Source organism: Poeciliopsis prolifica, unplaced genomic scaffold (genome assembly GCF_027474105.1).
Source record: "Poeciliopsis prolifica strain line A6 unplaced genomic scaffold, Auburn_PproV2 SCAFFOLD023, whole genome shotgun sequence".
In the NCBI taxonomy this organism is placed as follows: Eukaryota; Metazoa; Chordata; class Actinopteri; order Cyprinodontiformes; family Poeciliidae; genus Poeciliopsis; species Poeciliopsis prolifica.
This window is the reverse complement of record NW_026562398.1, coordinates 3,839,204-3,853,869: the sequence shown is the minus strand read 5'-3', so window position 1 is coordinate 3,853,869 and position 14,666 is coordinate 3,839,204. Positions and strand designations below refer to the sequence as shown.

The window sequence follows — 14,666 nt, the reverse complement described above, 5'->3', positions numbered from 1 at the left end:
AAGAGTAGGTCACTTTGAATTCACATATTTTTTTTTGTTTTTTTGTTGCAATTTTCAATTCACTTGAAATTTTGCTATTTAGATTAGTCATGCTTTTTTTTAAAAAAATCCATAAACTAAATTTTTGTTTTAGCCCAAATAATTTGTTTTTAATTCAACAAATACACAGTTTCTCATTATTACTTTTATATTTACAAGCAACTTCCTACTGCAGTTGTAAACACAGAGAATAAAAAACAAAAAACAAATGTACAACAGAAGCTTAAGTGAAAGAAAGTCACACAGAGGAGTGAAATGAATATGAATTAAAAACATGGATAAAATAGTTTAAAAACTGAAAATAAATCGTTATAATAGTGAGGAAAAATAGTTATAGCTGACATTTGGCCTTAAATCAAAATAGACATGAGCATACTTGATATAAGCAAAAGCATTCAATAACTTCAGAACAGTAATCAAAAACATCAGTCAACTACTTCCTAATTATGAAACAAAGACTTCTAATAGAATCAGAGATGTTTGCATCATTGCTGAGCATGGGCATGCTGAGTATTTTGAAATAAACAATCAATTCATGTAGGAAGTTAAAATTCTTAAAAGCAAAAAGTGTGGTACAATTACAAAAGTTAACTTGATCATGTGCTTGCCTTTAATAAATCAGCATTTCTTTTCCTGTAGACAACTAGAAGCAAGATACCAACATTGTCATGAATGAAGTCTTACATTTACTATTCATATATACTGCTAGTGACTTAGTTTGAAGTAAAATGCCCCTTGATTTGTGCCTTTAAAATCTGTTTGTCATTTATTTGTAATAATCTTGAGATTATTAAGATAACTCTCTCAAGATTCATACAAAGAAACAGATCATTTTTTAATTCAGACAGTAATCAGACATATTTACAGTACACTGTAATTAAAGCATTATGGAGTTTTGGAAAAAAATCATTAAGTTGGCTTCAATTTATTATTTTGTTTTCTGAATTCAAGATGAAAATTAAAATAGCAGCCTGGTAAAAACCAGCCCCTTGTTCTATGCTATAGCTAAATAATAAACACAACACAAGAGTAGCCCTTCTATGCTCAACCATTGTGGTCAGTGTATCTGTCTTACATTTTTGTGCTTTGGGCAAACAAGTCAGGTGAACAGACTGATGCAAGGGGTAGAAAAATGGAATCCAGTTCTATTTCTGAGTCAAAGGGTTCTTCAGGGTTGGAGATAGCATCAAGTTCAAAGTTTTTTACCAAGTCTCCCTCATCATCATAGACAGTGGGTTCATAATCACCAAGTTCCTCACCTGGTAGCTCAAGTTTTTTCAGCATATTTGTGAGAGCTATGAATAGTAGAGTTTCATGAGTCTTTTGCATACAGGCCTGTAAAAGGAATTTTATCATTTTAAGTACAAAATACAGTAAATAATTGATAAAAATATATTTTGTATACAATTATGTAAAATATAAAAATGTTTTAAAAATGTAAGTGCATAGAAATATGATACAGTACCCCTTCCTTTAGTGTTCCCAGCTGACGTCTGATCCCCATGCCTGAAAACGGACCCTCAGCAGACCCATTCCAGTGCTCACGGAAAGACTTGAAAATAAAATGCTCAAACAGTTAATCAATTCTCAAGACATATATATAGCTAAAAAAATTAAAAGAAGAATATTTGACAAGAAATAGCAATAAAAATAATAGGTTTACCACCACAGAAGATTTTGCCCAACTGCCTCTGTCTTGATTGAACTTGATCACATTTGGGCAGGCTTGGACTTTAACGACAGGATCCAGTGATACCTGATTAAGAGGGGAAGGACTTTAACATTTTTAAAACATTTCACATGTGAATGAGCAACAAATAAAATGTAAATATGGCTTAAATGAGCGATGTTATTTTATGATAAGAAATATAATAGGAAATGAACTGAATTTTGCCAGGACCTTGCCTTTTGCTTCAAAAAATGTATAAAATCTCAAGGAAGTTTATTCAAATAATGTAGTAGTGAGTATGTGAATATTTTTGCACTGTGTTTAATTCTGACAGTTTTTGGATTAGAGAAAATTGCAGAATTGTTCAAATTATTGAAGTTTTAGCTTGTATAATTTTATAACTCATTAAAAATCCCAAATTAATCGTAGCGTTATATAAAGTTCTGAACACAACTATAGTAAGAGTGTGTCAAGAGTCAACAAAAAAATGCAATCCATTTTGTAAATTCATTAAGCGGCCTAAGGTTTAAATTGTGTTTTAACGTGCATTGATTTTTCAGTAACAGGAAATATAGTCAAACTGAGCTGCAGAATGAGGGGTTCTTGTAATAAAACAAGTGCAAAATTAACTGGAAGAGTTTTTTTCATTGAGGAACCATATTGAAAATTGTTTTTAGGAAATAATTTTTAATTATTGCAGTACATTAATGAGTAACTAACAGCACTTACCGATGTCATTGACAAATTTACATCTTCAGATACTTGAATTTGTTGTCCATAATTTCTGCTGTTTTGTAAGTTGAAGGGCACCTAAAAACATTTATACTTTTTAAGTTTTACAATAAAATTGCCAAGTTTTTTACTGACTTTTTGATTAATTTGATTTCAGATTTTCAAATATATGTAATTAAAATTATCTCTGTATTCTAAATTAATAGGTTTTCTCAAAATATTTTAATATGTTTTTGAATTGCAAGACACACAAGTAACAACAACAAAACCAAGATAAATTTAAAGAACATACAAAACAATCAGTTCCTGGTTCTTCTGTGTTGTTTTTCATTAAGTGTTGCACAGGCTCACCATCATCCATTGTTATCTTCTCAGGTTTACATGACACCAAAAATGTTAAAAATAACAAACCTGGAACGTTAAGAAATATGACATATACGTGTTACATTGCTACTGTTTTTGTTTGTCATTTTTTAATGATGATAACAATAGTAGCAAGAAAAATTCAGTTTGTCTTACCTATCATTAATATAATGCAGAAGAATAATATTCCCAGGGCTCCTGTTCCTACTGTGAATACAGCAGCTTTTCTCACGCTGCAGTCTGGCTTGGTCTCATCAGAGCACTTGCACACAATAACTGACAAGTCATGAAGAACTTTCTTTCCTTGAAAATCTGACACTTCTAGCTTCAACTTGTGATGTCCAGAATAAACATTTAGTCCTTTAACAAGGTTGACTGAATACCCTGCAAATCCAAAACAAATATGTATCTTATTATATCAAGGGTCTTTTAGAGTGGCTACTAAAATATTAATAACCCCAGCTATTTTTTTATGTTTTACCACAAACTTCAATTTGTTTTATTTGGATTTATGCAATGGAGCCTGTGAAATTTTAGCCACGTATATTATTTTTGTAAAGCAGCTCAATTTGTTATGAATTGTGTTTGGTGTGGACTATATTGCACAGATAAGAGGAGCAAGATTAAGAAAGATCATAATGAAACAAAATCCAGGCAAGTGAGGCTTTCAGAAGTAAAAGGGCAATAGAGTCACAGCATCTAGAAGATCAGAAATTGATAAAAATGAACTATATATGCAGGGGAGATTGATTACTAGACTGTTACACAGCTAATGTATAAAGATCTTTTACCACTGTTTTTTTCACATTAGTTGTATCCCTTATTTGTGGCAAACTGCAATTAGAGCTTCTTATGTTCTTGTTTTGCAAAGGTACAAAGGTTTTCCTCCAGATTTGTGGAGTGCACAGCTAATATTTGTTTTGTCAATAAGTCTCCCTCCTGTCTTATGGATCTCATCAGCTCCTCCAAATTTACTTCTTGGCCGCTTGTTTGATTAAGATTATCTTTTTTCCAGGCTTTCAGTTCATATAGACGTGTTTTATTATTCCCCAATTTTCCCATTTTTCAACAATGCATTAAGCCATTCTCTGTTAGATCCTCAAGATTTAACATTTTGTTTTGTAAGTGGAGTCTGCTTCAAATTTCTCTTCAACTTTACCCCTAACCTCTGTGGTTTTATAGAAACATATTTACAGCGAGATGCAATGATACAAAAGTGGAATTTATTTTAAAACTAATTAACTTTTAAAAGCAGTGGGCTGTATTTGACTTTTAGAAGTATCAGAGCAAATAGGGATGAATATAAATGCAAATGATCACAGTTCCAGGAGTGCCTGAGGGACACCTCACCTTGCTCAGGATCAATCCTCCACTTTTTCTTAACATCTCCAAGAAGTTTGAATGAAAAAGGCCCACTGTATGGGTCCTCATCTGGATCCACAGCTGTGACATTGACCCATGATGATTTGTCACTTTGGCACATGTCAAAAGTGTTTACTATTAGAGATGGAGCATTGTCATTCTCACGAGCGATGTAGATGCTGAGACTCGCTGTGCCAGTCTGAGGAGGGCTTCCTTGTGCAGACACATTGTACAATTGTACTGATGAGAAAATATACTTTTTCTGAAAAGATATTTTTAAAATCTCATAGAACATACCACCATCAACAGCATTCACTATGATGACATAAATTCCATCTTTAGCGTAGGGTGAGTCTCTGTCAAAGGTGCGTGCTGTGGTTATTTTTCCTGTCTCCGGGTCCACTGAAATCAAATTGGCTGGATCTTCACCTTTTGAGTATCTGAAACACATCAATGAGGGACTTGCACTTCATTGCAATATCTCAAAAGTATTCATAGCCATGTTTAAAGGTTTGATATTTGTAATATGGAAAATGGGACCATGAACAATTATTCAGACACATTCAGCCTATAGTGTGACATTACTCTGATGAAGTTAAACTGAAATAAGAAAAACAGATTTCTGATACTTCACCTCTTTAGTGGAGCACTTATGACTTTGCTGCCATCTCCTGGTATTCCATACTTCAAAGGGTTTAAGAAAATCAACTACAAATAACTCAAAGTAAACCTCATTAACATCTTGATTCTGATAAATTAATTTCATTCCTTACTGATAGAGAAAAATACACTCTATCAAACATAAGATACTGCTTACTTTAGAAATATTCTCAAACATGGTCCCAGAGTATTTTATAAAATGTTTTTCACTTGTAAGTCACACTTCTCAATTGAGGATGTTTTACTTTTTTTTTTCCTTCACAGATTTGGAAACCATAAGAGTAGGAACAGTGTTTTGTACTTGACAGCTGTATAATGAAATAAATTGCGTATGAAATTAAGTGTAAATAGTGCCTTTGAAAAACCCAGACTTTTAAAGTTTAATCCCCCTTAAAAAGTACTTCCTGAATTTCTAACTAATTTCTAAAAGAATTTATGCTTGGTCATTTAATTCTAATGATATACTCTTAAGTGTAATCATACATTCCTTATTTAGGTCAGAGATAGCAATGACCTGTGATCAAACATGCTCTTACCTGAACATTGTGCTGAAGTAAGAGCAGCACTTCTTCAATATGTTAACTAAAAAGCAATCTTCCAAAAAAAAAAAAAAAAAAACGGATTTGGTAAAATTACCTTGGTTCTGTTGCCACCTGCGACTACTCAAAATCTGGAGAACAAAAGCAGCTTCAACTACTGCTGCTAATTGTAACAACAACTTTACAAAGGTAAACTTTAGAAGTTGTGATGAACTAAATGAGGTTTATACTGGCCTGCAGATGCTGGTTACAACGGTGAAACAGTCAGTTCTTTGTTAGACAAAGTTTATAAAACTGGCTACATAAAGTAGGTGTATCATTTCACAAGAGTAATAAACTGAAAATTTAAAATGACAAAGTAAAAAGAAAAAAAAAAAAGATAATTATTTATCAAAAAAAACTCCCAGAGGATGAAAAAGAAGTCAGGATACTGAAACAGAATTAAAAGTTTGTGCACTTTTTTAACTTCTGGATTCCCTGACACCCCCATCACCACTAATTGGTTTGTTTTTCCATCAGAATTGTACAGTATATTTGTCACATTAAGGATTTTTTATTTATTTATTTTTTATGTGGATTGTGTATATGGTTGAGAATATTACTACTTACCTAATTATTTGTGTACCTTGGACATCTGGGTCTCTAGAAACAATTGTTCCCAAATAATGGCCCACTTCCACATTTTTAGACAGAGAAATTGGTTTTAGTTCATCAATGACTGGAGGCTCATTGACATCTTCTACGACTACTGTCATTTGGTGAGTCCCTCCTCCATCATTCCTACTCATAGACGCTCCGCTGGCAAGGCTGGGATCTGTTTTAATTTTCCAAAGGCCTGCGGTGTTTCGATCCATTACTTTGCATGTGAAATAAGGAATTTCATTCTCCACTGTGACTGTGATGTTCTTCAAGGATTCATCCTCATAGTCCAGTGGCTGTTAAAACAGTAGCAATGCAAAGATTTTTTTCAACTTAACAAAATAATTTCTATGTCATATGAAATAGCTTTTCCAGGATTTTACATTTTTTTTACATTTTGATTGCATCTTTTGGTTTTCTTGCAGTTGCTGGAGGTTTTCAATTTTCACAATCTTACAGTATTATGATTGAAATTCTCTTGAATCATTTTATAATGTATCAATTGATATGATTTGAGTAGTGAGTCATTTAATCTTTTATGTCTGTTCTGTGCTTTTTCCACTTTTACTTTCTCAAAAATACTTACAGGCTTAAAGTTTTTGGAAATATGTTTTGGTGAAATATGGTATGTGTACATTATTTAATATTTAATAAATGGAAAACATGCTCCTGCTAAATTTTAAAGGTGCACAAATCAGATTACAAAAACATACTAATGAATTTTTGTTAAGACAGTACAATTTTTATTTTTTAATATATGGGGTGAACTATTGCAAAAGAGCAGCTGTATGTGAAATAAGTTGAAAAGTACCTTATTCACATAGAGTAGTCCTTCGTTTGTTTGAGGATCAGTCCTTATTTTGAAGTTGTTGTTTTTGTCTCCATGGATTTCATATATTGCATTCCAACCTTTTGTACCTTTGGTGTCTTCATCCTTAACTTGTAGACGTGAAAAAGTAACATTTTCCTCACCTTCTTTCACACGTACTGGACCCTGAAGTTCAAAAATATAAAAGACATTCAATTAGTTTAAATACAATGCTTACATCAGGAACTGAAATTCAGAATTCCTCACAGTTTGGTTTGTGAATATTGGACGATATCTATTTCCGTGGTTTATGTTGACTGTTACGTTGGTGAAGCTGAAGAGTGGCTTTGGTTTTCCAAGGTCTGTTGCCTTCACAATAATGGTGTATTTGTCTGCTTTCTGTAGGGTAAATAAATTACTCCTTTTTAAAATATATCTGAATAAAAACAGCAAATGTATTTGAAACATGTAACAATAATAAAGGATACAATTGTCTATTTTGCTTTGACTTCATCAATTTATGGGCATCCTCACCTTGTAGTCCAGGCATCCTTTAAAAGAAATGGTCCCATTACCAAAATAAGGCACCTTGTTTATGGTGAATTCCAAGTCCTCTGTTTCAGGAATAACTGAGTCTATACTAAAAAAAAAAGTCTTATACTCCTCTTTGCTGTCATTGTCTGTCGCTGTAACATTGATCAATTCAGTGCCTGCCAGATAATAAAAGATGTGTTATATTTAGTCATGCCAAAACTTCATAAAAATGATTGAAATTCTTACCTTGTATTGTTGACTCATTTATGGTGATCTCATACTCTGTTTTGTTAAATATTGGGGGGTTGTCATTTGCATCAATGATTTCAAAATTAATGCCCACTTTTGTCAATGTCTGATTTCTTTCACTTTGTGCCCTAATTATCAGCTAAGGGAAAATACAAGAGCAATATAATTAAAGAAACAACAATGAATCATATAAGCACAAAAAACTGCCTGACTTAGATGAGCATTATTCTTCCTCTTACCTTCAGAATTGTATATTTTTCATAGTCCACGGGGCCCTTGATTATTACATGTCCTTCTTTTTCATTTAGGCTAATTAAATCTCGAGGTTCTTCATTTACACCTTGACCAGTGACTTCCACAATATTTAAACTGGAATCTATTTCAACCTGAATTACAAAGAATAACGTTTTTTTTTCTTATGTATTAATATATCTATATCTTATTCAGTTATAACTTTATACTTTAATACTTACTTTACCCAAATAATATGGAAAGGTTCCACTGTAACTTTCATCGATCGTGAAGGTTTGTATGATCCAGTTCCTTTTTTGCCGCAACAAAAATTCTGCCGGGGTCAAATGGATTCTCAGACTCTGCAAATTATAAAATCATCCTATATTACTTAAAATGTAACAGGATCTATTACGGTAACATGCTAATTATTAAATGTGCTATGTTGATTCCACTAATAATTTTTTTTTTCTTGCATTCTCTTTTATTCAGAGTGAAAGTGATGGAAGCTATCAGGAAGTGATACAAAAGAAATATGCAACCTCCTTGCAACGTTCTAAAATACAACCATCAATGCAGAAAGATGATTTTTTAAGATTAGTTCTTACCAGTATCACGAGAAGACACACGACTTTTATCTCCATATTTGATCTAGTGAAAGATATTACAACTCAATGGTGTCCTTCATACCAGAAGCTAAAGTGAAAGTTTACCCAAGTACAAATGTGGGCTTTAGTAGCAGGACATGGTGAGTAGGAGGGACTGTGGGAGGTGTCCATTCATCAGCCTCTAAAACATTAACTGCACATGGCTTTGTTTTGTCTAAAAGAAGCGACTTAGGTGCCAACAAACATAAAACACAAATATTGTATATTTGGAAGTATAATTTTTATATGTTCTTGTCTTTGTGAATAGCAGTTGTGATTTTTCTTTTTTTTATTGAGTGCTCGAACATCATGATATTTTCTAACTTTTTGGATATATAACAAACACAAGTTAGGACAAACAGTAAAGTGTTAAATAAAAAAATATATGTGCTACTTCTGCTCCATTCATTCATTCTGTGATTGTCCAACCATTATTTACCTTTCACTTATCTGACATTCAGTAGCAGTTGAAGCAATTCCAGCAGGGAAACCCACAGCGAAACCCTTCAGCTTAGAGGAATCCAAAAGCATTCCTAAACCAGAACAGTTATACTTCCTCCAGCAAGAACAGGTGTAGTTGTCTTTTCCTTCTGTGCACCAAGGAAACCTCCAGAGGAAGAGAAATACAGGAAGCAGATGTGAGAACCTAAACTTACTCCTTTGGAGTAAACCATTATTCAGTATTTACTTTAATTAAATTACTTACCAGTTTTTCAAGGCTGAAGCTTCGTTTTAAACCAACCCATTGGTAGGTGGAGAATAATTTTAGCTCCTCACATCCAGGATTTCATTCTTTCACAGCTAAATCACAATTTCTTTAGTTACTTCTTCACCATGAACTTGTAATGTGTAACCCATCATTCCAAGGGTTTGAAGTAAAATTGGTAACAATTTATTTGGCGGGTTGTGCATAAGGCTGACATGACACTTTAAGTGTCATTAATTTATGACACTTCATAGTAACAGTCCTATATATTCATGAAAATTCCTTCATCATCATTACAGGTGTTATGTTGACAGTGTCATGTCGGTCTTTTACACACCCTGTCAAATAAAGTGTTACCAAATGTTTTAATAGCGATAAAAAAAATTGTAAGTTTTACTCAGAAATTTTACTGCCCTTTCAAATAAGAATGTATGACAGTCAAACAGTAGTGGCTCTGCTCAGCACTCCCCTTCCCATGTTCATCATGGAGTCTCTCATTTTATTTTCAGCCACTTGTTTTCAGGACCTTATTCTTTCGCTCATGATCCATATCTTAAGGCCGTAGGTGAGAAGAGATGAACGGTACATTCAGTTTCTCCTTGTGGTTCAACTTTGTCTTAAAGAGCAGCACTCTGTCACTGCAGAGGAGAATACAGTCAGACTTTCCAACAGCAGCTCCATCGTTTTGTCTGTTCTGTACCAGAGCTTATGAAGTTAACAAAAGAGAAAGTAAATCATGCGCCGCAGAGTTGTTTTACTTTGTTTCTAAATGTTAGATCTTATTACATGACCAGTGAACTGCACTATTTTGAAGTTCATTTTGATATGTTCATGTTTGATTTGCAATATTTACTGTTTTTGCTGTTGCAAATCACAGATAATTGTGCTATGTGGTTAGATTCATAATTTATTCAAAAGAACCCTTACGTTTTTGTCCTGTTAGCAAGGGAACCTCAGCTCCAGCATTTTTCAACAAATCCTTCCATAATTACCTTTTATTTAGGTTCATACACATATGGATAGCTGTGACAACACTCCATATATCTACAATATGCTGCCTTTACAATATTGCATCATGGGAATTGTGTGACTTTTTCTTGTATGTTGAAAGTAGTACTGTCACTCAATTAAAAAATGATTTGATTTATTGCGCTGTGAAAAACGATTCATCGCTATGCCTAACTGTGTGAACATACAATTATGTTGTGTTATAATGGTATGTAAATGGCCTGTACTGGTTCTTGCAGGAATGTGCCCAGTTGCATGATGTTTGAAGGGAGTTATTTCCTCTCAATTTTGTTTTGGTAAATCAGAGTTATTTTGCAGTCGAGAATATTGCAAGTATATAGAAACTTCTTTGCCAGTTGTTTTACTAGCTCCTGTAACATTATCAGAATCAATAATTAGTTCAATAATACCTATAAATTAACTTTTTATATGACCACCTCTCAAAAGTAGCCAAAACTCTCAAAACATGGAATAATTCACTTTAAAAGCAGCTTTGAAACGCATCATCCATAGCCTTGATGAGATCAGTTCTCAAGAAAAAGATAACGTGTGAAATCAGACAACACCTGCATAGGAAAAAATGTGACTCAGAAAACAAGGCAAACTGCCAAGTTTACAAAACACTAAACTGGTTTGAAGGGAAACAGAGCGTAGTGTGAGAAGAGATCAGCCAGGAACTGCCAATTATGTATTGGTAGAGAAGTACAAGTACAGTTTCTCTGGCCTATTCAAATTACTTGAAAACTTTTTTATTATGGTTTATGCATAACTTTTGAAAATCTTTTATTTTTTTATTATCTCATGTTTATATCTTTTCACTTCATGTTTTGTATTATAATGGCATGTAAATGGCCTGTACTTTTATACCGAATTATCAAGTCCAGAGGATCCTACAGCACTCCATACTGCACTCAGTTTCTCAAACATATGAGCTACTACTTTGTAGCACCTGTTGCCATACGGTAGTCTGACTGAATAGAAATAATTTGGACAAAGTGAGTATGCCAACATATTGTGTCATAAATTCTATGAGATAAATGACCTCAGTTCAAGACAACAAATGCATTTGAAGATTCAGGAGATTGTTGAATTGTTGTTTAAGTTAGCTGTGTGTGTGGCGGGTTTGAATTTGCATATTATTCTACCACAGCATACCTTCTGAATGTCACTGAATGGCACTTGGTAACACGCTAGAATAGGTCTTAACACCTTTGCTTGGCATGTTGTAATTATTTTTGTCAGCAACGTTTAGCTCCACGACCAACGTGAATATTTTCTGTTCGTAAAGTAAACATAATGGTGTAAAAAATATTTTCTTGACAGCGATACAAAAAAGATGTCGTCAATACCTGAGATAAGTGTGAGTACACTGACTCCATTATTTACTAGAGCAGGAACTAAAACTAGACAGCAATATGCTCTGAAATGGAAGACATTTAAGTTCTAAACTTATTACAGTGACTGATTTTTCTTCATGATAGTGTAAAATAACTTAACAGAATAAGTCACATTTTTCCTTGCATCTCCTTCCTCATCCAATAGGGGAAGTAAGGATTTTGTGCAGAAAAATTCTGTGGAAATGCTATCTGAACTATTACAGGAAGGTTGCAGATGAAACAACCGAATCACAAAACAATTAACTTGGCTGTTTTCAAATTCCAAGCAGACAAGTCTGAACTCAACAAGCTTTGTTTTTTTTTTTAGGAGACAACCATATGCAGGTTTTGCATGTTAAAGCTGTAAGCACAGACTCCTGATGCCAGACGATAGTTTTTCAATAAAGCTGCCACTATCTTTCATGCAATATGTTTCTGTCCTGATTTCTGGAGGTATTAAAAAGTCACCTTTTGTTGACTTTAATGTCAGTCTTCTTCTTGTATCTTCCTCAATGCAGCATCTTGGTGGTAGCAGAAGAGGCCATTTTTTAGAAGAAAATTAGTTAAGATAAAGACAAAATCCAAAAGAGCTGTTAAAAAAACTGCATTTTGTTTAGATTGCTTGTTTAACTGCAATTTGTTTGATTAATTAGCACTATTTAGGACATGATAACTTGTCTTCAATAAAAAAATGCAACCTATTAAAATACTCTTCATTTTACCTTAAAAATAAGAATTAATCTCAAAAACGTTTTACAGAAATTTGTTCAAAGCTACAAACTGTACTGTCAATTCTCAATATTGGAGCCAATATATATATTAGCTGACTGGATAGCTCAATACATAAGGCATCAGTGTATCACCCGAGAGGGCAGGGTTCGAATCCAGTCTGGGTCCTTAGGCAAGACCCTTCAAGCTACTGCCTACCTCATACCATGAGAGATACTAAGTTGCATAACATGCCGGCTCAGACGTCGCCCGGCCAAACAAGGTCTGCGTCAGGTGTTGGGGAACCAGAGCACCTTGATGACAAATGGGCTACTGGAACAAGACGGAAATGGGCGAGAGATGAAAATGTGGATCTGTTGGAATGCTACTACTCAAGTAACCCTAGTCAGAGGGGTTACATGCAAAGACTGGGGAAGGAATGGTTACTTCGACATCCCCAGTCAACACTAAGCGCTAAACAACTAGTAGCTCAGTGTTCCAACATCCGCAAACGGCAACTGCTATCACAACTTGAGATTGACGAGATACAACACAAATGCTACGGCAAAAGGGAGGAACCCGGATGTCAGGACTGTGGGGACTTAACTACAAGTCCCCACCCAGTGAGGGGATACACGGCCCCAATGAGCGAAACAGAGCTGAACGAGACAGCTGCTGACCTGAGAGAGAGAATCATGACCCGAATGACAACCAGGCCTCCCCGGCGCCAATTACAACGGCTGAGTGAAGTACCATCTGAAAGTCTCATTGAGAATGTGAATGCAGCATTGAGAACGATCCCTACCAACACCATAACAGAAACCAATGAGCTGATCTACAACTCAGCATCAGTGATCCTCGAGATACTTGGCTATAAGAGCAACCATGAGACCCAATACCCACCATGGAAAAGACGGTTAGAGGCTAAAATCAAGGTAACAAGGAGGGAAGTGAGCCAACTGTCAGAGCTCCACAAGGGTGCAATGAAAAGACCAGTACCCAGAAAGTACAGGCAGATGCCCATACCTGAAGCACTCGAGACTGCCAAACAGAGGCTCCAAGCCTTGTCCAGCCGCCTAAAGAGATACACAAGGGAGAATGAATCCAGAAGGATTAACCGGCTCTTCTCCACTCAACCAGCTAAGGTGTACTCTCAATGGCAGGGTAACAATAACAACAGAGCAGACCCACCAAGGCTGGAGACGGAACAATACTGGAAAGGCATATGGGAAAGGGAGGCGTCCCACAACAGCAATGCACAGTGGCTGATCTCTCTACGAGAGGACCACAGCAACCTCCCTGAGCAAGCCCCGGTAACCATCACTGTGACAGATGTCCAAGAAAGAGTCTCAGGTATGAAAAACTGGACAGCACCAGGGCCTGACATGATCCATCCTGCTAAAGAAACTCACTGCTCTCCATGAGCGAATGGCAGCCCAAATGAACCAGCTGCTACAAAGTGGGACTCACCCTGAATGGTTAACTGAAGGGCGGACAATCCTAATCCAGAAGGATCCATCAAAGGGTCCAGTCCCACCCAACTACCGACCAATAACCTGCCTCTCCACAACCTGGAAGCTCATGTCAGGCATCATAGCGGCCAAGATAAGCAAACACATGGATAAACACATGAGCACGGCACAGAAGGGTATCGGTGTAAATAGCAGAGGAGCCAAACACCAACTCCTCGTAGACCGCACAGTTGCCCGAGACTGCAAAACCCGACACACCAACCTGTGCATGGCTTGGATTGATTACAAGAAAGCCTATGACTCAATGCCGCATACTTGGATCATTGAATGCTTAGAGATGTATAACATCAACAGGACTCTGAGAGCCTTCATTGCAAACTCGATGAGGCTGTGGAAAACCACCCTTGAAGCCAACTGCAAACCACTTGCACAAGTGTCCATCAAATGTGGCATATACCAAGGAGATGCTCTGTCCCCGCTACTGTTCTGCATAGGCCTGAACCCCCTCAGCCAAGTTATCAACAAGACTGGCTACGGATACAGACTCAAAAATGGGGCCAATATCAGTCACCTACTCTACATGGATGACATCAAGCTGTACGCCAAGTGTGAGCGAGACATCGACTCACTGATCCACACCACCAGGATCTGCAGCACTGACATTGGGATGTCATTCGGACTAGAGAAATGTGGTCGGCTGGTCACAAAGAGGGGGAAGGTCATCCACACAGAAGGGGTCTCACTCCCAGAAGGAACAATAGCAGACATAGAGGACAGTTACAAGTACCTAGGTATACAACAAGCAAATGGCAACCTCGATGAGGTCACAAGGAAAGGAGCCACAGCTAAATACCTCCAACGAATAAGGCAAGTCCTGAGAAGCCAGCTCAATGGCAAGAACAAAATCTGTGCGATAAACAGCTA

General features: G+C 35.8%; 1 protein-coding gene across 1 annotated transcript; it reads right to left on the bottom strand.

Moving 5' to 3' along the window:
• Positions 1 to 255: 255 nt before the first annotated feature.
• On the bottom strand, positions 256 to 8,985 carry LOC129370204 (cadherin-like protein 26). Its single transcript, XM_055045971.1, has 17 exons — positions 8,912 to 8,985; positions 8,434 to 8,476; positions 8,068 to 8,187; positions 7,834 to 7,980; positions 7,592 to 7,733; positions 7,346 to 7,521; positions 7,079 to 7,210; positions 6,815 to 6,997; positions 5,974 to 6,299; positions 4,463 to 4,605; positions 4,154 to 4,378; positions 2,960 to 3,187; positions 2,733 to 2,851; positions 2,438 to 2,518; positions 1,703 to 1,795; positions 1,505 to 1,591; positions 256 to 1,374 (listed from the first exon to the last, which is right to left on the bottom strand). The coding sequence occupies exons 2-17, from the start codon at positions 8,467 to 8,469 to the stop codon at positions 1,111 to 1,113; spliced, it is 2,502 nt and encodes an 833-aa protein (XP_054901946.1). The 5' UTR covers positions 8,470 to 8,476; positions 8,912 to 8,985; the 3' UTR covers positions 256 to 1,110.
• Positions 8,986 to 14,666: the final 5,681 nt, after the last annotated feature.